Source organism: Cyanistes caeruleus, chromosome 33 (genome assembly GCF_971803275.1).
Source record: "Cyanistes caeruleus chromosome 33, bCyaCae1.hap1.1, whole genome shotgun sequence".
Lineage (NCBI taxonomy): Eukaryota > Metazoa > Chordata > Aves > Passeriformes > Paridae > Cyanistes > Cyanistes caeruleus.
Window position 1 is genome coordinate 2,092,589 of NC_141734.1, and position 23,132 is coordinate 2,115,720.

At 62.4% G+C, this 23,132-nt stretch overlaps 4 protein-coding genes across 4 annotated transcripts in view; 2 read left to right on the forward strand and 2 right to left on the reverse strand.

The window, feature by feature from the left end:
• Positions 1–8,643, forward strand: part of DHX16 (DEAH-box helicase 16) — a 27,066-nt gene extending 18,423 nt beyond the window's left edge. Inside the window, exons 15-20 of the mRNA XM_086870751.1 lie at positions 1,199–1,317; positions 2,152–2,219; positions 2,936–3,098; positions 5,717–5,878; positions 6,733–6,906; positions 7,948–8,643. Of these exons, the coding sequence (XP_086726877.1) occupies positions 1,199–1,317; positions 2,152–2,219; positions 2,936–3,098; positions 5,717–5,878; positions 6,733–6,906; positions 7,948–8,076 (815 nt within the window). The 3' untranslated portion in view covers positions 8,077–8,643. The remainder of the gene's footprint in view (positions 1–1,198; positions 1,318–2,151; positions 2,220–2,935; positions 3,099–5,716; positions 5,879–6,732; positions 6,907–7,947) is intronic.
• LOC147647846 (uncharacterized) lies at positions 3,627–5,710 on the forward strand (the record flags this gene model as incomplete). Its single annotated transcript, XM_086870775.1, is given in 2 exon segments — positions 3,627–4,041; positions 4,044–5,710. Coding segments are annotated over 2 exon segments (1,884 nt in total), but the record flags the coding sequence as incomplete, so codon positions are not given.
• C33H6orf136 (chromosome 33 C6orf136 homolog) lies at positions 8,635–13,116 on the reverse strand. The gene is made up of 6 exons (XM_086870811.1): positions 12,866–13,116; positions 11,812–12,093; positions 11,240–11,328; positions 10,336–10,536; positions 8,995–9,064; positions 8,635–8,891 (listed from the first exon to the last, which is right to left on the reverse strand). Exons 1-6 carry the CDS (start codon positions 12,992–12,994, stop codon positions 8,808–8,810), a joined length of 855 nt encoding a protein of 284 aa, XP_086726937.1. The 5' UTR covers positions 12,995–13,116; the 3' UTR covers positions 8,635–8,807.
• Positions 13,117–13,399: 283 nt separating this feature from the next.
• On the reverse strand, positions 13,400–23,059 carry ATAT1 (alpha tubulin acetyltransferase 1). Its single transcript, XM_086870820.1, has 10 exons — positions 22,792–23,059; positions 22,589–22,649; positions 22,330–22,412; positions 21,296–21,356; positions 20,605–20,718; positions 19,690–19,791; positions 19,413–19,458; positions 18,273–18,347; positions 17,413–17,572; positions 13,400–15,868 (listed from the first exon to the last, which is right to left on the reverse strand). Exons 1-10 carry the CDS (start codon positions 22,887–22,889, stop codon positions 15,844–15,846), a joined length of 825 nt encoding a protein of 274 aa, XP_086726946.1. The 5' UTR covers positions 22,890–23,059; the 3' UTR covers positions 13,400–15,843.
• Between the last annotated feature and the right edge of the window lie 73 nt (positions 23,060–23,132).

Genomic DNA, 23,132 nt, shown 5'->3' on the forward strand with positions numbered 1-23,132 from the left:
CTGGGGTGACACTGGGGACACTGGGGACACTGGGGACACTGGGGGGACACTGGGGACACTGGGGGGACACTGGGGTGACACTGGGGTGACACTGGGGACACTGGGGACACTGGGGACACTGGGGGGACACTGGGGTGACACTGGGGTGACACTGGGGACACTGGGGACACTGGGGGGACACTGGGGGGACACTGGGGTGACACTGGGGACACTGGGGACACTGGGGTGACACTGGGGACACTGGGGACACTGGGGACACTGGGGTGACACTGGGGACACTGGGGTGACACTGGGGACACTGGGGTGACACTGGGGTGACACTGGGGTGACACTGGGGTGACACTGGGGGGACACTGGGGACACTGGGGTGACACTGGGGACACTGGGGACACTGGGGGGACACTGGGGACACTGGGGTGACACTGGGGACACTGGGGACACTGGGGACACTGGGGTGACACTGGGGTGACACTGGGACACACTGGGGTGACACTGGGGTGACACTGGGATGGACTGGGATGGACTGGGGTGACACAGGGTGACAGCGGGTGACGTCAGGTGACACAGGGTGACATTGGGTGACACCAGGGTGTCCCCAGGGATCAACGACCTGATCCACTTTGATTTCCTGGTGACACTGGGGGTGACACAGGGTGACATTGGGTGACGTCAGGTGACACAGGGTGACATTGGGTGACACACTGGGGTGTCCCTAGGGATCAACGACCTGATCCACTTTGATTTCCTGGTGACACTGGGATGGACTGGGGTGACACCGGGTGACACAGGGTGACACAGGGTGACACTGGGTGACGTCAGGTGACACAGGGTGACACAGGGTGACACCAGGTGACACAGGGTGACAGCGGGTGACACCGGGGTGTCCCCAGGGATCAACGACCTGATCCACTTTGATTTCCTGGTGATACTGGGATGGACTGGGGTGACACCGAGTGACACAGGGTGACACAGGGTGACGTCAGGTGACACAGGGTGACGTCAGGTGACACAGGGTGACAGCGGGTGACACCGGGGTGTCCCCAGGGATCAACGACCTGATCCACTTTGATTTCCTGGTGTTACTGGGATGGACTGGGGTGACACAGGGTGACACAGGGTGACACAGGGTGACGTCAGGTGACACAGGGTGACGTCAGGTGACACAGGGTGACAGCGGGTGACACCGGGGTGTCCCCAGGGATCAACGACCTGATCCACTTTGATTTCCTGGACCCTCCCCCCCACGAGACGCTGGTGCTGGCGCTGGAGCAGCTCTACGCGCTGGGGGCCCTGAACCACCTGGGGGAGCTCACCACGGTACTGGGGGCACTGGGAACCAACTGGGGGGGACTGGGAACCAACTGGGGGGGACTGGGGGGGACTGGGGGGGACTGGGAACCACCTGGGGGGACCCTGAACCACCTGGGGGAGCTCACCACGGTACGGGGGGGACTGGGGGAACTGGGGGGCACTGGGAACCATCTGGGGGGGCCCTCAACCACCTGGGGGAGCTCACCACGGTACTGGGGGGACTGGGATGGACTGGGGGGGACTGGGGGGACTGGAGGGGCCCTGAACCACCTGGGGGAGCTCACCACGGTACTGGGGGGACTGGGGGGGACTGGGGGGGCCCTGAACCACCTGGGGGAGTCCTGAACCACCTGGGGGGGCTCACCACGGTACTGGGGGGGGACTGGGGGGCACTGGGGGGGACTGGGGGGGACTGGGGGGGACTGGGAACCACCTGGGGGAGCTCACCACGGTACTGGGGGGACTGGGGGGGACTGGGAACCAACTGGGGGGGCCCTGAACCACCTGGGGGAGCCCTGAACCACCTGGGGGAGCTCACCACGGTACGGGGGGGACTGGGGGGACTGGGGGGGACTGGGATGGACTGGGAACCAACTGGGGGAGCTCACCACGGTACTGGGGGGACTGGGAACCATCTGGGGGGGACTGGGAGGGACTGGGAGGGACTGGGAGCACTGGGATGGACTGGGGGGATCTGGGAACCACCTGGGGGGGCACTGGGACAGGACTGGGAGGGACTGGGGGGTGCTGGTGCTCACTGCTGTCCCCTCATGTCCCCTGTGTGTTCTCAATGTCCCCAATGATGTCCCCAATGTCCCCTCCTGTCCCCTCCTGTCCCAGCTGGGCCGGCGCATGGCGGAGCTGCCGGTGGAGCCGATGTTGGCCAAGATGATCCTGGCGAGCGAACAGTGAGTGACGGTCCCCAGAGTGTCCCCAAAGTGTCCCCTGAGTGTCCCCTGAGTGTCCCCAGGGTGTCCCCAAAGTGTCCCCAAAGTGTCCCCAGAGTGTCCCCAGAGTGTCCCCAATGTCCCCAAAGTGTCCCCAAAGTGTCCCCAGGGTGTCCCCAAGGTGTCCCTGGTGTCCCTGTCAGGTACGGCTGTACGGAGGAGGTGCTGACGGTGGCCGCCATGCTCTCAGGGTGTCCCCAATGTGTCCCCGATGTCCCCAAGGTGTCCCCCAGGTGTCCCCAATGTCCCCAAGGTGTCCCCAATGTCTCCCAGGTGTCCCCAGTGTCCCCACTGTCCCTGTCAGGTACGGCTGTACGGAGGAGGTGCTGACGGTGGCCGCCATATCCCCAATGTCTCCGATGTCCCCAATGTCCCCAAGGTGTCCCCCAGGTGTCCCCAATGTCCCCGATGTCCCCCAGGTACGGCTGTACGGAGGAGGTGCTGACGGTGGCCGCCATGCTCTCAGGGTGTCCCCAATGTCCCCCAGGTGTCCCCAATGTCCCCAATGTCCCCAATGTCCCTGTCAGGTACGGCTGTACGGAGGAGGTGCTGACGGTGGCCGCCATGCTCTCAGGGTGTCCCCAATGTCCCCAGTGTGTCCCCCAGGTGTCCCTGATGTCCCCCAGGTGTCCCCAATGTCCCCAGTGTGTCCCCAGTGTCCCCAATGTCCCTGTCAGGTACGGCTGTACGGAGGAGGTGCTGACGGTGGCCGCCATGCTCTCGGTGAACAACGCCGTGTTTTACCGGCCCAAGGACAAAGTGCTCCACGCCGACAGCGCCCGCGCCGCCTTCGGGGTCCCCGGGGGAGACCACCTGGTGCTGCTCAACGTCTACAACCAGGCAGGGGGCTCTGGGGACATCTGGGGACAGCCTGGGGACACCGGGGGGGCTCTGGGGACACCGGGGGGGCTCTGGGGACACCCTGGGGACACCCTGGGGACACCGGGGAGGCTCTGGGGACACTGGGGGGGCTTTGGGGACACCCTGGGGACACCGGGGGGGCTCTGGGGACACCCTGGGGACACTGGGGGGGCTCTGGGGACACCCTGGGGACACCGGGGAGGCTCTGGGGACACTGGGGGGGCTTTGGGGACACCCTGGGGACACCCTGGGGACACCGGGGGGGCTCTGGGGACACTGGGGGGGCTCTGGGGACACCAGAGGGGCTCTGGGGACATCAGGGGGGCTCTGGGGACACCCTGGGGACACTGGGGGGGGCTTTGGGGACACCCTGGGGACACCGGGGGGGGGCTCTGGGGACATCAGGGGGGCTCTGGGGACATGGGGACACTGAGGCTGCTCCACGCCGACAGCACCCGCGCCGCCTTCCAGGGGGGCTTTGAGGACATCAGGGGGGCTCTGGGGACATCAGGGGGGCTTTGGGGACACTGTGGGGACTCCGGGGACACGGCAGCGCCCACTGACCGTGTCCCTTTGTGTTTTGTTTTCTCCCTGTCCCTTCGTTTGTCCGTCTGTCCCCACGTCCGTCCCCGTGTCCACGTGTCTGTGTGTCCCCGGCTGTGTCCGTGTGTCCGTCTGTGTGTCCCTGTCCGTGTGTCCCTGTCCATGTGTCCCCCCCATGTCCGTGTGTCCCCCGTGTGTCCGTGGCTGTCTCTGTGTGTCCCCCCATGTGTCCGTGTGTCCCCATGTCCCCGGTGTCCCCCCGGCTGTGTCCGTGTGTCCCTGTCCGTGTGTCCCCCGTGTGTCCCCCGTGTGTCCATGTGTCTGTCCGTGTGCCCCCGGTGTGTCTGTGGCTGTCTCTGTGTGTCCCTGTCCGTGTGTCCCCGATGTGTCCGTGTGTCCCCTGTGTGTCCCTGTCCATGTGTCCGTGTGTCTGTCCGTGTGTCCCCACGTCCCCGGTGTCCCCCTGGCTGTGTCCGTGTGTCCCTGTCCATGTGTCCCCCCATGTGGTGGTGTGTCCATCCGTGTGTCCCCGGTGTGTCCGTCCGTGTGTCCCCGGTGTGTCGGTGTGTCCGTCTGTGTGTCTGTCTGTGTGTCCCCATGTCCCTGGTTGTGTCTGTGTGTCCCTGTCCGTGTGTCCCCGGTGTGTCCGTGGCTGTCTCTGTGTGTCCCTGGTGTGTCCCCGGTGTGTCCCTGTCCGTGTGTCCCTGGCTGTGTCCCCATGTGTCCCCATGTGTCCCCGGTGTGTCCCCGGTGTGTCGGTGTGTCCGTCCGTCCGTCCGTGTGTTGGTGTGTCGGTGTGTCCGTCCGTGTGTCCCCATGTCCCTGGTTGTGTCCGTGTGTCCCTGTCTGTGTGTCCCCGGTGTGTCCGTTTGTCCCTGGTGTGTCCCCCATGTGTCCCCGGTGTGTCGGTGTGTCCGTGTGTCCGTCCGTGTGTCCCCATGTCCCTGGTTGTGTCCGTGTGTCCCTGTCTGTGTGTCCCCGGTGTGTCCCTGGCTGTCTCTGTGTGTCCCCGGTGTGTCCCCGGTGTGTCCGTCTGTGTGTCCGTCCGTGTGTCCCCGGTGTGTCCCCGGTGTGTCGGTGTGTCCGTCCGTGTGTCCCTGTCCGTGTGTCCCCCATGTGTCGGTGTGTCCGTCCGTGTGTCCCTGTCCGTGTGTCCCCCATGTGTCGGTGTGTCCGTCCGTGTGTCCCTGTCCGTGTGTCCCCCATGTGTCGGTGTGTCTGTCCGTGTGTCCCTGGTGTGTCCCCGGTGTGTCCGTGTCTGTCTCTGTGTGTCCCTGGTGTGTCCGTCCGTCCGTGTGTCCGTCCGTGTGTCCCCATGTCCCTGGTTGTGTCCGTGTGTCCCTGTCCGTGTGTCCCCGGTGTGTCCGTGGCTGTCTCTGTGTGTCCCTGGTGTGTCCCTGGTGTGTCCCTGTCCGTGTGTCCCTGGCTGTGTCCCCATGTGTCCCCGGTGTGTCCCCGGTGTGTCGGTGTGTCCGTCCGTCCGTCCGTGTGTCGGTGTGTCCGTCCGTGTGTCCCCATGTCCCTGGTTGTGTCCGTGTGTCCCTGTCTGTGTGTCCCCGGTGTGTCCCTGGCTGTCTCTGTGTGTCCCCGGTGTGTCGGTGTGTCCGTCTGTGTGTCTGTCCGTGTGTCCCCATGTCCCTGGTTGTGTCCGTGTGTCCCCGGTGTGTCCCCGGTGTGTCGGTGTGTCTGTCCGTGTGTCCCCGGTGTGTCCCCGGTGTGTCGGTGTGTCTGTCCGTGTGTCCCTGTCCGTGTGTCCCCCATGTGTCGGTGTGTCTGTCCGTGTGTCCCCGGTGTGTCCCCGGTGTGTCCGTGTCTGTCTCTGTGTGTCCCTGGTGTGTCGGTGTGTCCGTGTGTCTGTCCGTGTGTCCCCATGTCCCTGGTTGTGTCCATGTGTCCCCGGTGTGTCCCTGGTGTGTCGGTGTGTCCGTCCGTGTGTCCCTGTCCGTGTGTCCCCGGTGTGTCGGTGTGTCGGTGTGTCGGTGTGTCCCCGGTGTGTCCGTGTGTCCCCGGTGTGTCCCCGGTGTGTCCGTGTGTCCGTGTGTCTGTGGGGTCAGTGGGTGTCGAGCGGTCACTCCCTGCAGTGGTGTTACGAGCACTTTGTCCAGGCGCGCTCCCTGCGCCGCGCCCGCGACGTGCGGGACCAGCTGCAGGGGCTGATGGAGCGCGTGGAGATCGCGCCCAGCTCCTGCGGGGGCAACCTGGACCTGGTGCGCAAGGTAACCCCCGAAAACACCCTGAAAACACCCTGAAAACACCCTGAAAACACCCTGAAAACACCCTGAAAACACCCCAAAAATATCCCAAAAATACCCCAAAAATATCCCAAATACACCCCAAACCACAGCCCCACAACAGTGCCCAGCTCCTGCGGGGGCAACCTGGACCTGGTGCGCAAGGTAACGCCCGAAAACACCCCAAAACAGCCCAAAACACCCTGAAAACAGCCCAAAAATATCCCAAAAATATCCCAAATACACCCCAAACCACAGCCCCGTAACAGCGCCCAGCTCCTGCGGGGGCAACCTGGACCTGGTGTGCAAGGTAACCCCCGAAACACCCTGAAAACACCCCAAAAACAGCCCAAAACCACCCCAAAATACAGCCTGAAACACTGCCTGAAACACAGCCCAAAATACCCCAAACCACAGCCTGAAACACAGCCTGAAACAGCCCATAATACCCCAAAATACCCCAAAACACAGCCCCCAGTCCCTCCCAGTCCATCCCAGTGTCCCCCCAGTGACGGTGTCCCCCCGTTTCCATCCCCCCAGTGTCGGTGTCCCCCCAGTGGCAGTGTCCCCCCCAGTGACGGTGTCTCCCCGTTTCCATCCCCCCAGTGACGGTGTCTCCCCGTCTCCTGTCCCCCCGTTTCCTGTCCCCCAGTGACGGTGTCCCCCTGTTTCCTGTCCCCCCGTTTCCTGTCCCCCCGTTTCCTGTCCCCCCAGTGACGGTGTCCCCCCGTTTCCTGTCCCCCAGTGACGGTGTCCCCCCGTTTCCATCCCCCCAGTGACGGTGTCCCCCCGTTTCCTGTCCCCCAGTGACGGTGTCCCCCCGTTTCCTGTCCCCCCAGGCCATCACAGCCGGGTTCTTTTACCACACGGCGCGTTTGGCGCGGGGCGGGTACCGCACGGTGAAACACCAACAGCCGGTGTTCATCCACCCCAACAGCGCCCTGTTCTCGCTGCAGCCCCGCTGGGTGCTGTACCACGAGCTGGTGTGCACCTCCAAGGAGTTCATGAGACAGGTGAGGGTACCTGGGATACACCTGGGAACACCTGGGCACACCTGGGCACACCTGGGCACACCTGGATACACCTGGATACACCTGAGATACACCTGGGAACACCTGGGGGCACGGTGTGGGTGTGGGCACACGCTGGGTGCTGTACCACGAGCTGGTGTGCACCTCCAAGGAGTTCATGAGACAGGTGAGGGTACCTGGGATACACCTGGGGCACACCTGGGGCACACCTGGGTACACCTGGGGTACACCTGGGAACACCTGGGGGCACCTGGGGGCACGGTGTGGGTGTGGGCACACGCTGGGTGCTGTACCACGAGCTGGTGTGCACCTCCAAGGAGTTCATGAGACAGGTGAGGGTACCTGAGATACACCTGGGCACACCTGGGCACACCTGGGGTACACCTGGGGACAGCTGGGATACACCTGGATACACCTGGGAACACCTGGGGACACCTGGGATACACCTGGGGTACACCTGGAGACACCTGGGGACTCCTGGGCACACCTGGACACACCTGGGCACACCTGGGCACACCTGGGACACACCTGGGACACACCTGGGGTACACCTGGGAACACCTGGGATATACCTGGGGTACACCTGGATACACCTGGATACACCTGGGCACACCTGGGTACACCTGGGGACACCTGGATATACCTGGGGTACACCTGGGAACACCTGGTGGCACTTGAATACACCTGGATACACCTGGGCACACCTGGGGACAGCTGGGAACACCTGGGCACACCTGGACACACCTGGGGTACACCTGGGCACACGGGGCAGGGACACCCTGCACCTCCCTGTGAGCACACGGGGACCACGGTGACGAGGAGCTCCCCACAGGTGTCCCCAGGTGTCCCCAGGTGTGTCCCCAGGTGTGTCCCTGTCCCCGGGGGTGTCCCCAGGTGTGTCCCCAGGTGTGTCCCTGTCCCCGGGGGTGTCCCCAGGTGTGTCCCTGTCCCCAGGTGTGTCCCCAGGTGTGTCCCTGTCCCCAGGTGTCCCCAGGTGTCCCAGCAGGTGTGTCCGTGTCCGCAGGTGATGGAGATCGACAGTTCCTGGCTGCTGGAGGTGGCCCCTCACTATTACCAGGCCAAGGAGCTCGAGGACGGCAGCGGCCGCAAGATGCCAAAAAAAACCGGGAAAACGCGGGAGGAGCTGGGCTGAGCCCGGCCCGGGGACACCTGGGCACACCTGGGGACACCTGGGGACACCTGGAGCCACACCTGGGGACACCTGGGGACAGCTGGAGCCACACCTGGGGACACCTGGGGACACCTGGGTGTACCTGGAGCCACACCTAGAGCTGCCCTGGACCCACCTGGTCACACCTGGGTGTACCTGGAGCACACCTGGACACACCTGGGTGTACCTGGGTGTACCTGGAGCACACCTGGACACAGCTGGGTGTACCTGGAGCACACCTGGAGCTGCCCTGGACACATGTGGACACACCTGGGTGTACCTGGTGTACCTGGAGCACACCTGGACACAGCTGGGTGTACCTGGAGCACACCTGGGTGTACCTGGAGCACACCTGGGTGTACCTGGAGCACACCTGTTCACAGCTGGGTGTACCTGGAGCACATCTGGGTGTACCTGGAGCACACCTGGTCATACCTGGACACAACTGGGTGTACCTGTTCACACCTGGGTGTACCTGGGTCACACCTGTTCACACCTGTTCCCACCTGTTCCCACCTGCTCACCCCAATACAGCCCCGCTTCACTTCCGGTTCCTTTATTGCGTTCCTTAAATTAGTGGGGGAGGGGCGCGGCGGGCGGGGGAGGGGCGCGGGTGACACGGCAGCCGCTGCGGGGTGGGGGAGGGGCGCTCCCCAGGTGTCCCCTCAGGTGTCCCCTCAGGTGTCCCCTCAGGTGTCCCCTCAGGTGTCCCCTCAGGGCGGGGCCAGCGCCGCCGCCAGCGCCGAGGCCACCAGGAGCTTCTTGGGCTCGGGGACAGCGGTGGGGGCCGGCATCAGCTGGGGGAGGGGACACGGGGTCAGGGGACAGCGGGGGGGGCACCGGGGGCGTCCCCAGGGGTGTCCCCAGGTGTCCCCAGGTGTCCCCAGGGCTGTGACTCACCTTGTCGACGCGGTGGCAGCGGATCAGCCCCCCGGAGTTGAGGAAGAAGGTGGAGAGGGCGTCGTAGGACCTGGGGGGGACACGGGGGGGACATTGGGGACATCGGGGGTGGCACCGACGCCACCCGGGGGTGACGCGGCAGAGGTGACACAGGGGGTGACACACAGGTGTGACACACGGGGGTGACACACGGGGGTGACACACAGGGGGTGACACAGGTGACAGGAGGTGACAGAGGGTGACAAGAGGTGACACACAGGTGACACAGGTGACACACAGGTGACACACGGGGGTGACACACAGGTGTGACACACAGGTGACACACAGGTGACACACAGGGGTGACACAGGTGACAGGAGGTCACACAGGTGATGGGGTGACACAGGAGGTGACACAGGAGGTGACAGAGGGTGACAAGAGGTGACACACAGGTGACACAGGGGGGTGACACAGGTGACACAGGGATGACAGAGGGTGACAGGAGGTGACACAGGTGACACAGGTGACACACAGGGGGTGACAGGGGGTGACACAGGTGACACAGGGATGACAGAGGGTGACAGGAGGTGACACACAGGTGACACACAGGGGGTGACACAGAGGTCTGACACACAGGTGACACAGGTGACAGTCTCACCTGAGCAGGGTGCGTTTGTCCCGCCGGTACCAGCGCAGCAGCAGCAGGTGCAGGGGCAGGGGCAGGGGGTGACACACAGGGGGTGACAGGGGGGTGACACAGGTGACACAGGTGACACACAGGTGACACACAGGTGACACAGGTGACACAGGTGACACACAGGTGACACAGGTGACACACAGGGGGTGACAGGGGGTGACAGGGGGGTGACACAGGTGACACACAGGTGACACACAGGTGACACACAGGTGACACACAGGTGACACAGGTGTCACACTCACCTGAGCAGGGTGCGTTTGTCCCGCCGGTACCAGCGCAGCAGCAGCAGGTGCAGGGGCAGGGACAGGGGGTGACACACAGGGGGTGACAGGGGGGTGACACAGGTGACACAGGTGACACACAGGTGACACACAGGTGACACACAGGTGACAGTCTCACCTGAGCAGGGTGCGTTTGTCCCGCCGGTACCAGCGCAGCAGCAGCAGGTGCAGGGGCAGGGGCAGGGGGTGACACACAGGTGACACAGGGGGTGACACAGGTGACACACAGGTGACACAGGTGACAGTCTCACCTGAGCAGGGTGCGCTTGTCCCGCCGGTACCAGCGCAGCAGCAGCAGGTGCAGGGGCAGGGGCAGGGGGTGACACACAGGGGGTGACACAGGGGTGACACAGGTGACACAGGTGACACAGGTGACAGTCTCACCTGAGCAGGGTGCGCTTGTCCCGCCGGTACCAGCGCAGCAGCAGCAGGTGCAGGGGCAGCCCCGTCAGGCGCCACCGCGCCCGCACGCTCCAATCCTCCGGGTGCCGCGTCAGCGCCAGCAGCTCCAGCCTGAGGCTGGCAAAGTAACCCCAGGCCAGGGCCCGGCACAGCGCCACGGCCACCGCGTACATGGCCCGGCCCCTGGGGACGGGGACAGTGCTGCTGTCACCTCCTGTCACCTCCTGTCACCCCCTGATACACCCTGACACCCCCTGTCACACCCTGTCACCCCCTGACACCCCCCTGATACACCCTGACACCCCCCTGTCACCTCCTGACACCCCCTGACACCCCCTGTATCAGATCCCGGCACAGCGCCACGGCCACCGCGTACATGGCCCGGCCCCTGGGGACAGGGACACTGCTGCTGTCACCTCCTGTCACCCCCTGATACACCCTGACACCCCCTGACACCCCCCTGATACACCCTGATACACCCTGACACCCCCTGTATCAGATCCCGGCACAGCGCCACGGCCACCGCGTACATGGCCCGACCCCTAGGGACGGGGACAGTGCTGCTGTCACCTCCTGTCACCCCCTGTGTCCCCATCTGTCCCCTGCTGCCATCCCTGTCACCCCCCTGTCACCCCCCTGACACCCCCTGTCACCCCTCTGTCACCTCCCTGTCACCTCCCCGTCAGTGCCTTTCACGCCCCTGCCACACCCTGTCACCCCTCTTCCACCCCCAGTGTCCCCAGTGTCCCCCCAGTGCCACCCCATTGTCCCCATGTCCCCCCCAGTGTCCCCCAGGTGTCCCCAGGTGTCCCCAGGTGTCCCCCAGGTGTCCCCCCATGTCCCCAGGTGTCCCCAGGTGTCCCCAGGTGTCCCCAGGTGTCCCCACCGCGTGTGCAGGTGCAGGTGCTGGCACTGGAACTCCACGTCGGGGGCGTACAGGGCGTAATCCGGGATCTTCAGGAAGAAATTGGGGAGCTGGGAAAGGGGAGGGGGGAGGGGACACACGGGGGGGTCACTGGGGCTGTCACCTCCCCCTCCCCCCCCTGGATCCTGTCACAGCTCCCTGGTGTCCCCCAAGTGTCCCCCCAGTGTCCCCAGTGCCACCCCAATGCCCCCCAGTGTCCCCCACTCTCCCCCAGTGTCCCCCCCGGTGTCCCCCAGTGTCCCCAGTGTCCCCAATCCCCCCACAATGTCCCCCAGTGTTCCCCAATGTCCCCCACTCTCCCCCCCAGTGTCCCCAGTATCCCCCCAGTGCCCCCTCAATGTCCCCAAATCCCCCCCCAGTGTCCCCAATGTCCCCCCACTGTCCCCAGTGTCCCAAATCCCCCCCCCGGTGTCCCCCTAATGCCCCCCCAATGTCCCCCCGGTGTCCCCAGTGTCCCCCCAGTGTCCCCCCAGTGTCCCCCAATGCCCCCCAGGTGTCCCCCAATGTCCCCCCCGGTGTCCCCCCGCTGTCACCTCGTGCCTCAGTTTCTCGTGCATCGTGGCCAGGTGCTCCTCCATGGAGGGGGGGTTGGCCCGACCCCCGGGGGGGGTCCCGGGGCCGCCGGGGGGGGGTGCGGGGGGTCCCAGCAGCAGCCGGGGGGGGTCCCTGACGTCGATGTCGTCCTCGCGCCTCCCGTCCACGGTGGTGACGGGACCCCCGAGCCCCTGCAGCCCCCGGGGGGGGGTCCCGGGGGGCGGGGCCTGGGGACAGCGCGGGGGGGGCAGCAGCGCCAGGCCCAGGGGGGGCTCCAGGCCCTGGGGATGGGGGGAAAAACGGGGAATTTGGGATCGGGGCCAAAAGTGGGGAATTTGGGATCGGGGCCGTCTGGGGAGGGGGATGGGGGGGGTTGGGACATGGAAAGGGGGGGTTTGACACATGGGAAAGGGGATTTTGACCGATTTGGGGAGGTTTTGACCCGATTTGGGGGGGTTTGCCCCATTTTGGGAAGGTTTTGCCCCACGGGAAAGGCGATTTTCCCGATTTGAGGAGGTTTTGCCCCATTTTGAGGAGGTTTTGCCCCATTTTGGGGGTTCTGACCCATAGAAAAGGCGATTTTCCCCATTTGGGGAGCTTTCCCCTCATTTTGGGGGGGGTTTGCTTCCCACCGGGCGCCCCCGGCTCCGCCCCCTGAGCGAAAGCCCCGCCCCCAGCAGGAGCCCGTTCATTTGCATAACCACGCCCCTCTAGCGGGAAAGGAACGCTATTTAAATGTACTTAATTTACATAACCACGCCCCACCAGCGGCAAACCGACGCTGTTTACCGGCGCTGTTTTGCATAACCACACCCAGCCCCATTTCCCACTCGCAGCTCTATTTGCATGGCCCCGCCCATCCAACGTTCACAATTTACATAACCCCGCCCCTAAAACAAGCTACGCCTTTATCTGCATAACCCCGCCCCTTTCCCAATACCCGTTACCGCTCATATTTACATAACCCCGCCCACTCTGCGGCTCTATTTCCATAGCACCGCCCCCTCATTTGCATGGCCCGGCCCCCTCTCCCCCTCAGCGCGCTGCCCTCACCTGCGGCCGCGCTCGGTAGCGGCGGCGCGGCGGGGCCGGCCCGGGCGCTGCGGGCGCTGCCGGGGCCCAGGCGCGGCCGGGCCGGAGGCGGACGGCGGCGGTGACGGTGGCGGTGACGTGCCGGTACATGGCGGTCCCCGTTTGTCGCTGTCCCCGCGGCCGCTGCCGCCTCCTCCTCCTCCTCCTTTTTCCCCTCACGCCGGGCGCTCGCTCCGCGCCTGCGCGGGCCGCGCGCGCCTCAGCCCCCCCCACCCTCAGCCGGCGCGGCGCGCATGCGCCGAGCGCGGGAAGGTGACCCGGCGCCGGCTGCGCACGCGCGGTGGGGCCGCGCTGTTCCCGCCCACCCACCGCTCATTCATGAGGGGGCGCGGGGGCGGGGCCAAGAGGACGGAGCCAATAGGAAGCGAGCTCCCACGCCCGGAGGCGGGGCTTTAGCCATATATGGGTAACGTAGTGAATAAGCCACGCCCAAACCCGGAAGAGACGCCAGGGAAAGCACCAAAGCTCGGAAATCACCGATTTTATTGAAATGTCCCCAAAAACGAGGGGGGGGGGGGAGGGGAAGGCATCCCCCGGGGCCGTGCGGGGGGGGAGGGGCACCCACGGGGCAGGGAGGTCCCGGTGGGGCGGGAACTGGTCCCAGTTGAGGCTTCCAGTGGGGCGGGAACTGGTTCCCAGTGGGGTCAGTGGGGCAGGAACTGGTTCCCAGTGGGGTCAGTGGGGCAGGAACTGGTTCCCAGTGGGGTCAGTGGGGCAGGAACTGGTTCCCAGTGGGAGTTATGGGGCAGGAACTGGTTCCCAGTGGGAGTTATGGGGCAGGAACTGGTTCCCAGTGGGAGTTATGGGGCAGGAACTGGTTCCCAGTGGAGTTATGGGGCAGGAACTGGTTCCCAGTGGGGTCAGTGGGGCAGGAACTGGTTCCCAGTGGGGTCAGTGGGGCAGGAACTGGTTCCCAGTGGGAGTTATGGGGCAGGAACTGGTTCCCAGTGGAGTTATGGGGCAGGAACTGGTTCCCAGTGGGGTCAGTGGGGCGGGAACTGGTTCCCAGTGGAGTTATGGGGCAGGAACTGGTTCCCAGTGGGGTCAGTGGGGCAGGAACTGGTTCCCAGTGGAGTTATGGGGCAGGAACTGGTTCCCAGTGGGAGTTATGGGGCAGGAACTGGTTCCCAGCGGGGTCAGTGGGGCAGGAACTGGTTCCCAGTGGGGTCAGTGGGGCAGGAACTGGTTCCCAGTGGAGTTATGGGGCAGGAACTGGTTCCCAGTGGGGTCAGTGGGGCAGGAACTGGTTCCCAGTGGGGTCAGTGGGGCAGGAACTGGTTCCCAGTGGGGTCAGTGGGGCAGGAACTGGTTCCCAGTGGGGTCAGTGGGGCAGGAACTGGTTCCCAGTGGGAGTTATGGGGCAGGAACTGGTTCCCAGTGGGAGTTATGGGGCGGGAACTGGTTCCCAGTGGGGTCAGTGGGGCAGGAACTGGTTCCCAGTGGGGTCAGTGGGGCGGGAACTGGTTCCCAGTGGGGTCAGTGGGGCAGGAACTGGTTCCCAGTGGAGTTATGGGGCAGGAACTGGTTCCCAGTGGAGTTATGGGGCAGGAACTGGTTCCCAGTGGAGTTATGGGGCGGGAACTGGTTCCCAGTGGAGTTATGGGGCGGGAACTGGTTCCCAGTGGAGTTATGGGGCAGGAACTGGTTCCCAGTGGAGTTATGGGGCAGGAACTGGTTCCCAGTGGGGTCAGTGGGGCAGGAACTGGTTCCCAGTGGGGTCAGTGGGGCAGGAACTGGTTCCCAGTGGGGTCAGTGGGGCAGGAACTGGTTCCCAGTGGAGTTATGGGGCGGGAACTGGTTCCCAGTGGAGTTATGGGGCAGGAACTGGTTCCCAGTGGGGTCAGTGGGGCAGGAACTGGTTCCCAGTGGGGTCAGTGGGGCGGGAACTGGTTCCCAGTGGAGTTATGGGGCGGGAACTGGTTCCCAGTGGGGTCAGTGGGGCAGGAACTGGTTCCCAGTGGAGTTATGGGGCGGGAACTGGTTCCCAGTGGGGTCAGTGGGGCAGGAACTGGTTCCCAGTGGGGTCAGTGGGGCAGGAACTGGTTCCCAGTGGGGTCAGTGGGGCAGGAACTGGTTCCCAGTGGGGTCAGTGGGGCAGGAACTGGTTCCCAGTGGGGTCAGTGGGGCAGGAACTGGTTCCCAGTGGAGTTATGGGGCAGGAACTGGTTCCCAGTGGAGTTATGGGGCAGGAACTGGTTCCCAGTGGGGTCAGTGGGGCGGGAACTGGTTCCCAGTGGGGTCAGTGGGGCAGGAACTGGTTCCCAGTGGGGTCAGTGGGGCAGGAACTGGTTCCCAGTGGGGTCAGTGGGGCAGGAACTGGTTCCCAGTGGGGTCAGTGGGGCAGGAACTGGTTCCCAGTGGGAGTTATGGGGCAGGAACTGGTTCCCAGTGGGGTCAGTGGGGCAGGAACTGGTTCCCAGTGGAGTTATGGGGCAGGAACTGGTTCCCAGTGGAGTTATGGGGCAGGAACTGGTTCCCAGTGGGGTCAGTGGGGCAGGAACTGGTTCCCAGTGGGGTCAGTGGGGCAGGAACTGGTTCCCAGTGGGGTCAGTGGGGCAGGAACTGGTTCCCAGTGGGGTCAGTGGGGCAGGAACTGGTTCCCAGTGGGAGTTATGGGGCAGGAACTGGTTCCCAGTGGAGTTATGGGGCAGGAACTGGTTCCCAGTGGGGTCAGTGGGGCAGGAACTGGTTCCCAGTGGAGTTATGGGGCAGGAACTGGTTCCCAGTGGGGTCAGTGGGGCAGGAACTGGTTCCCAGTGGGGTCAGTGGGGCAGGAACTGGTTCCCAGTGGGGTCAGTGGGGCAGGAACTGGTTCCCAGTGGGAGTTATGGGGCAGGAACTGGTTCCCAGTGGGAGTTATGGGGCAGGAACTGGTTCCCAGTGGGGTCAGTGGCCATGGAGGGGGGGTCAGTGGCCATGGGGGGAGGGGCTGGGCGAGGTCAGCGGCCGACACGCCCCAGGGAGCTGTGGGGGAGGGGAAACTCCTCAAGCTGAGCCCCAAATTCATCCCAAACCCCAATCCCAAAACAGAGCCCAGAGCAAACCTGGAACCCAGCCCAAAACCCAGCCCAGAACCCAGCCCAAAACCCAGCCCAAAACCCTTCCTAAAATCCAGCCCAAACCCAGCCCAAAACCCAGCCCAAAACCCAGCCCAGAACCCTTCCTAAAATCCAGCCCAAAACCCAGCCCAAATCTGATCCCAAATCTGATCCCAAACTAAACCCAAACCCATCCCAAACTGATCTTAAACCCAAACCTAAACCCACCCCAAACCCATCCCAAGCTGAGCCTGACCCAAACCCAAACCCACCCAAAAACCAATCCTAAATCTGATTCCAAACTGATCCCAAACCCATCCCAAAACTGAACCCAAACTGATCCTAACCCAAACTAAACCCACCCCAAACCTGATCCCAAACCCAAACCCACCCCAAACCTGACCCAAACCCACCCCAAACCCAAACCCATCCCAAAACTGATCCTAAACCCAAACCCACCCCAAACCTGACCCAAACCCACCCCAAACCCAAACCCATCCCAAAACTGATCCTAAACCCAAACCCACCCCAAACCTGACCCAAACCCACCCCAAACCCAAACCCATCCCAAAACTGATCCTAAACCCAAACCCACCCCAAACCCATCCCAGACCAAGCCTGACCCAAACCCACCCCAAATCTAATCCCAAACTAAACCCAAATCCACCCCAAAACTGATCCCAAACTGATCCCAAACCTGACCCAAACCCACCCCAAACCCAAACCCATCCCAAAACTGATCCTAAACCCAAACCCACCCCAAACCTGACCCAAACCCACCCCAAATCTGATCGCAAACTAAACCCAAACCCACCCCAAAACCGATCCCAAATCTCATCCCAAACTAAACCCAAGCCTGACCCAAACCCAAACCCATCCCAAAACTGATCCTAAACCCAAACCCACCCCAAACCCATCCCAGACCAAGCCTGACCCAAACCCAAACCCATCCCAAATCTGATCCCAAACTAAACCCAAGCCTGACCCAAACCCAAACTCATCCCAAAACTGATCCTAAACCCAAACCCACCCCAAACCCATCCCAAACCCACCCCAAACCCACCTCAAACCCACCCAAAAACCGTTCCCAAACCCAAACCCACCCCAAACCCATCCCAAACCCATCCCAAACCTGATCCTAAACCCAAACCCACCCCAAACCCACCCCAAACCCACCCAAAAACCGTTCCCAAACCCACCCCAAACCCATCCCAAACCCATCCCAAACCTGATCCTAAACCCAAACCCACCCCAAACCCACCTCAAACCTGATCCCAAACCCAAACCCACCTGAAACCCACCCAAAAACCGTTCCCAAACCCACCCCAAACCCATCCCAAACCTGATCCCAAACCCAAACCCAGCCCAAACCCAAACCCCAAAACCGATCCCAAACCGATCCCATTCCCGATCCCATTCCCGTTCCCGTTCCCGATCCCATTCCCGTTCCCGCCCCCGCCGCGGGGTTACCTGGCGCGGCGCGGGGGCGGCTCCGGGCGCGGGGGCGGCTCCGGGGGGCTCCCGGCTCCGGGGGGGTCCCGGCGCAGCAGGAACGGCCGGAGGCTGCCCCGCACCGGAGACCCCCGGGACAGGTTGAAGGGCCAGGGGGGCTCCGGCTCCTCCCGCAGGACTGGGGAGGGGGGCGTGGTCAGAGCGGGTGGACACGCCCACTGAGCATGCAGGCCACGCCCACTGGAGCCACACCCACCGAAGCCACACCCATGGGGTACAGACAGGTCACACCCACTGGCCACACCCATTGAAGCCACACCCACAGAGTACAGACAGGCCATGCCCACTTAGCAGAGGCCACACCCACTGAAGCTACACCCACAGAGTAGACAAGTCACACCCACTCAGTAGAGGCCACACCCATTGAAGCCACACCCACAGAGTACAGACAAGTCACACCCACTTAGCAGAGGCCACACCCACTGAAGCTACACCCACAGAGTAGACAAGTCACACCCACTCAGTAGAGGCCACACCCACTGGAGCCACACCCACTGACTACATTCAGTCAAGCCACACCCAATTAAGCCACACCCACAGGGTACAGACAGGTCACACCCACTGGCCACACCCACTGAAGCCACACCCACAGAGTACAGACAAGTCACACCCACTCAGTAGAGGCCACACCCACTGGAGCCACACCCACTGACTACATTCAGTCAAGCCACACCCAATTAAGCCACACCCACTGACCACACCCAGCTAAGCCACACCCACTGCTCTACCCACTGACCACACCCATGGGTGTGTCGATGGAAGCCACACCCCCTGCTCCACCCGGCCCCGCCCCCTCTCTGGCCCCGCCCCCTGCTCACAGTCACGCTCGGTCAGCGAGTACGGTTTGATCGGCTCCTCCGGGCGCGGCCGCGGGAACGGGCGCCGGGCGGGGGCTGCGGCACGGAAAGATCCGGAATTCACCCGGGAAAACGCCCAAATCCACCCCAAAATCCACCCCAGGGTTCCCCAAAAACCACCCCAGGAGCCCCTGGAAGGTTCCAGAAGGATTCCCTGGCATCCCAGCCCCGCACTCACCGCTCCTGGTGGAGAAGAACCCCAGAATTCCCCAAAATTCACCCAAAATCCACCCAGAATTCCCCAAAATCCACCCAAAATCCACCCAGGATCCCCCAAATCCCACCCGGGAGCCCCTGGAAGGTTCCAGAAGGATTCCCTGGCATCCCAGCCCCGCACTCACCGCTCCTGGTGGAGAAGAACCCCAGGATTCCCCAAAATCCACTCAGGATTCCTAAATCCCACCCAGGATATCCCAAATCCACCCAAAATCCACCCAGAATTCCCCAAAATCCACCCAGAATTCCCCAAAATCCACCCAGGATCCCCCAGATCCCACCCAGGAGATTCCAGAAGGTTCCAGAAGGATTCCCTGGCATCCCTGCCCCGCACTCACCGCTCCTGGTGGAGAAGAACCCCAGGATTCCCCAAAATCCACTCAGGATTCCCGAAATCCCACCCAGGATATCCCAAATCCACCCAAAATCCACCCAGAATTCCCCAAAATCCACCCCAAATCCCACCCGGGAGCCCCTGGAAGGTTCCAGAAGGATTCCCTGGCATCCCAGCCCGGCACTCACCGCTCCTGGTGGAGAAGAACCCCAGAATTCCCCAAAATTCACCCAAAATCCACCCAGGATCCCCCAAATCCCACCCAGGAGATTCCAGAAGGTTCCAGAAGGATTCCCTGGAATCCCAGCCCGGCACTCACCGCTCCTGGTGGAGAAGAAACCCCAGAATTCTCCAAAATTCACCCCAAAATCCACCCAGAATTCCCCAAAATCCACCCCAAAATCCACCCCAGAATTCTCCAAAATTCACCCCAAAATCCACCCAGAATTCCCCAAAATCCACCCAAAACCCACCCAGGATTCCCCAAATCCCACCCAGGAGATTCCAGAAGGTTCCAGAAGGATTCCCTGGCATCCCAGCCCCGCACTCACCGCTCCTGGTGGAGAAGAACCCCTCAAAGATGACGAAATTGTTCACCTGGAGAAGGGGGAGCAAGAAGGAACCCTCATGTCATTCCCGGCAATTCCACTCCCCCGCGGGGCTCTAGTTCGTTGTGCTAACGAACAAACACAAAATTAAAACTCATCCCGCTAATTAACCCCAAAAATTAAAAACCTGGGAATTTTTTTCCCCCACCCCAAATCCCATTTTTAAACGGAAAAACGCCCCCGAAATGTGAAATATTCCCGATTTTTTCCCTTCCCCCACCTGAGGGATGAGGTTGCAGAGCCCGAAATGTTTCCTGAGGAAGCCCAGGAGCTTCTCCGAGGGTCGGTCCACGGCCAATTTCTCCGGCTGCACCCTCTCCCGCTGGAATTTTTTGGGAATTGAGGGGTTGGGGTTTGCTCAGGACCCTCCTGGTTCCCGTTTTCCCCCTTAAATTTCTTTTTTCCCATAAAAATTCCTGTTTTTTCACCAAAATTTCACGGTTTTCCCCCCAAAATCCTGGTCTTCGCCCGTAAAATTATTGTTTTTCCTGTCTGAAAATTCACGTTTTCCACCCAAAATCTTCATTTCCTCCATAAAATCACCAATTCTCCATCCCAAATCCCTGCTTTTCCCCATAAAATCACCATTTCCCCACAGAAATCCCCGTTTTGCCCCCATAAAATTAACGTTTTCCCCCAAAAAAATCCCTGTCTCCGCTCCCAAAATCCACATTTCCCCCCAAAATTCTCATTTTCCCCATGAAATCCCTGATTTTTCCCTAAAATTCCCATTCTTCCCCCAAAATTACCGTTTTTCCCCCCAAAATTCATGTTTTTTCCCCCAAAAATCCCATTTTCCCCCCCAAAATACCCATTTTTCCCCCAAACCCCCATTTTTCCCCTGAAATTCATGGTTTTTCCCCCAAAATTAATGTTTTTCCTCAAAAATCCCATTTTCCCCTCCAAAATTCAATTTTTTCCCTCCCAAAATTCATGTTTTTTCTACCTAAAATCCCAATTTTTCCCCAAAATTCCCATTTTTCCCCCCAAAATCCCCATTTTTCCCCAAAAATCCCAATTTTCCCCCCAAAATCCCCATTTTTTCCCCCCCAAATTCCTGATTTTCCCTCCCAAAATTCCCAATTTCCCCCCAAAATCCCCATTTTTCCTCAAATCCCCATTTTTCCCCCCAGACCTGCAGCATCTCCCGGAAGAGCTCCATGCCCAGCCCCCGGCGCTGCTGGGACTCGTGGATGTAAAAATCCAGGACGCAGAGCGGCTCCACCTCCACGTGGGACCCGTCCCGGTCCTGGGGGACAATTGGGGGGTCCCAAATACCCCAAAATCCCCTCCAGGGACCCCCAAAATCCCTCCAGGGTCCCCCAAATCCCCCCTGAGACCCCCAAAATCCCTCCAGGGACCCCAAAATCCCCTCCAGGGAGCCCCAAAATCCCCTCCAGGGACCCCCAAATACCCCCTGGGACCCCAAAATCCTTCAAAATCCCCCTGGGGACCCCCAAAATCCCCTCCAGGGACCCCCAAAATCCCCCCCCCTCTTGGAACCCCCGAAATCCTCCCGAGACCCCCAAATCCTCCCCGGGAAACCCAAAATCTGCTCCAGAGACCCCTAAAATCCCCCCCTTTGGAACCCCCAAAATCCCCCCCTGGGGACCCCCAAAATCCCCCTCCAGGGACCCCCAAAATCCCCCCCTGGGGACCCCCCAAATCCCCCCTGAGACCCCCAAATCCCCCCTGAGACCCCCCAAATCCCCCCTAAGACCCCCAAAATCATTCCAGGGACCCCCAAAATCCCCCCAGGGACCCCAAAATCCCCCCAGGGACCCCCAAAATCCCCCCGAGCCCGAGGTTTCCGTCCCGGGACTCACCAGCAGGAAAAGCTTCTTGTAGCCGACCTTGAGGAACCCGAGCACGGCGCCTTTGGGGGACCTGGGGGGGATTTGGGGGGCTTAGAGGGGTCTGGGGGGGATTTGGGGGGGATTTGGGGATGTTTAGAGGGGTTTGGGGGGGATTTGGGGAGGATTTGGGGGAGGTTAGAGGGGTCTGGGGGGATTTGGGAGGGACTTGGGGGGGATTTGGGGATGTTTAGAGGGGTTTGGGGGGATTTGGGGAGGTTTAAAGGAATTTGGGGGGAATTTGGGTGGGTTTAAAGGGGTTTGGGAGGGATTTGGGGGGATTTAAAGGGGTCTGGGGGGGATTTGGGGGGGATTTAAGGAGGTTTAGAGGGGTTTGGGGAGAATTTGGGGGGGATTTGGGGAGGTTTAGAGGGGTCTGGGGGGATTTGGGTGGGTTTAGGGCAGATTAGAGAAATTTGGGGGGATTTGGGGGGGACTTGGGGAGGAGTTTGGGGGGGTTAGAGGGATTTGAGGGGGTTTAGAGGGGTCTCAGGGGGATTTGGGGATGTTTAGAGGGGTCTGGGGAGCTTGGGGGGGATTTGGGTGGGTTTAGAGGGATTTGGGGAGAATTTGGGGGTGATTTTGGGGTGATTTTAGGGTGTTTTTGGGGTGGTTTCTGGGCTCTCACCGGGTGTCCCTCAGGATGTACAGCACATGCCGGTTGGGGGGTGTTTTATGGGGTGTTTTGGGGTGTTTTTGAGGTGATTTTGGGGTGATTTTGGGGTGGTTTCGGGGCTCTCACCGGGTGTCCCTCAGGATGTACAGCACATGCCGGTTGGGGGGTGTTTTATGGGGTGTTTTGGGGTGGTTTCGGGGCTCTCACCGGGTGTCCCTCAGGATGTACAGCACATGCCGGTTGGGGGGTGTTTTATGGGGTGTTTTGGGGTGGTTTCGGGGCTCTCACCGGGTGTCCCTCAGGATGTACAGCACATGCCGGTTGGGGGGTGTTTTATGGGGTGTTTTTGGGGTGATTTTGGGGTGTTTTGGGGTGGTTTCGGGGCTCTCACCGGGTGTCCCTCAGGATGTACAGCACATGCCGGTTGCTCTCCATTCGGGCCGCGCTGGTCACGGGGGTGGAGAGGCCCTGGGCCTGCCTGGGGGGACACGGGACCCCCCATGACCCCCACGGGACCCTTTGTGACCCCCTCCTTCCCTCCCCGCACCCCCCGATTTCCCCTTGGGATCCCCCCCGTGATCTCCCGTTGTCCCCAGGACCCCTCACCGACCGCTGGGCCCCCCCAGTTCCAGCCCCCCATTGTCCCCCACCTTGGCCGAGGCCTTGCCCAGCTCATCGATCACCGTCCTCAGCTGCTGCTCCAGCTCCTCCCTGCGCCGAGGGGACACCGAGAGGAGCCATCGTCACCCCCCTTTCCCCTCACGAAAACCCCCCCAAGAAGCGCGGGGCCCGCCAGTTTCCCGGCATGCCCCGCGGCCGCCCTTCCCGCCCTGCCCCGCGCCAGCCCCGGTACCGTTTGGCGGTGCCGCCGCGCCCCGCGGGCCGCAGGTGCTGATCCACCACGCAAAAGCGGTCGCCCAGCACCGGGGCCAGGTCGAAAGGGAACTCCATGATGGAGCCCCGGGCCCGGCACGGCCCCGCCGCCGCCTCCGCCCGCCGGGCCCGGCCCGGCAGCCACCGCCACGGCCGCGCCCGGGCGGCAAAGAAACCACGCCCCCCGCGGGGAGGAATCAGCCAATCGGAGCCGGGCAGGCCAAGCGCCGACCAATCGCTGCGCTCCGTTCTGCCGTCCTAAGCGACCGAGTCCCGCCCGTAGCAACCGCCATCCAATCGTTGCAGCGGCCGCGCCCGTGT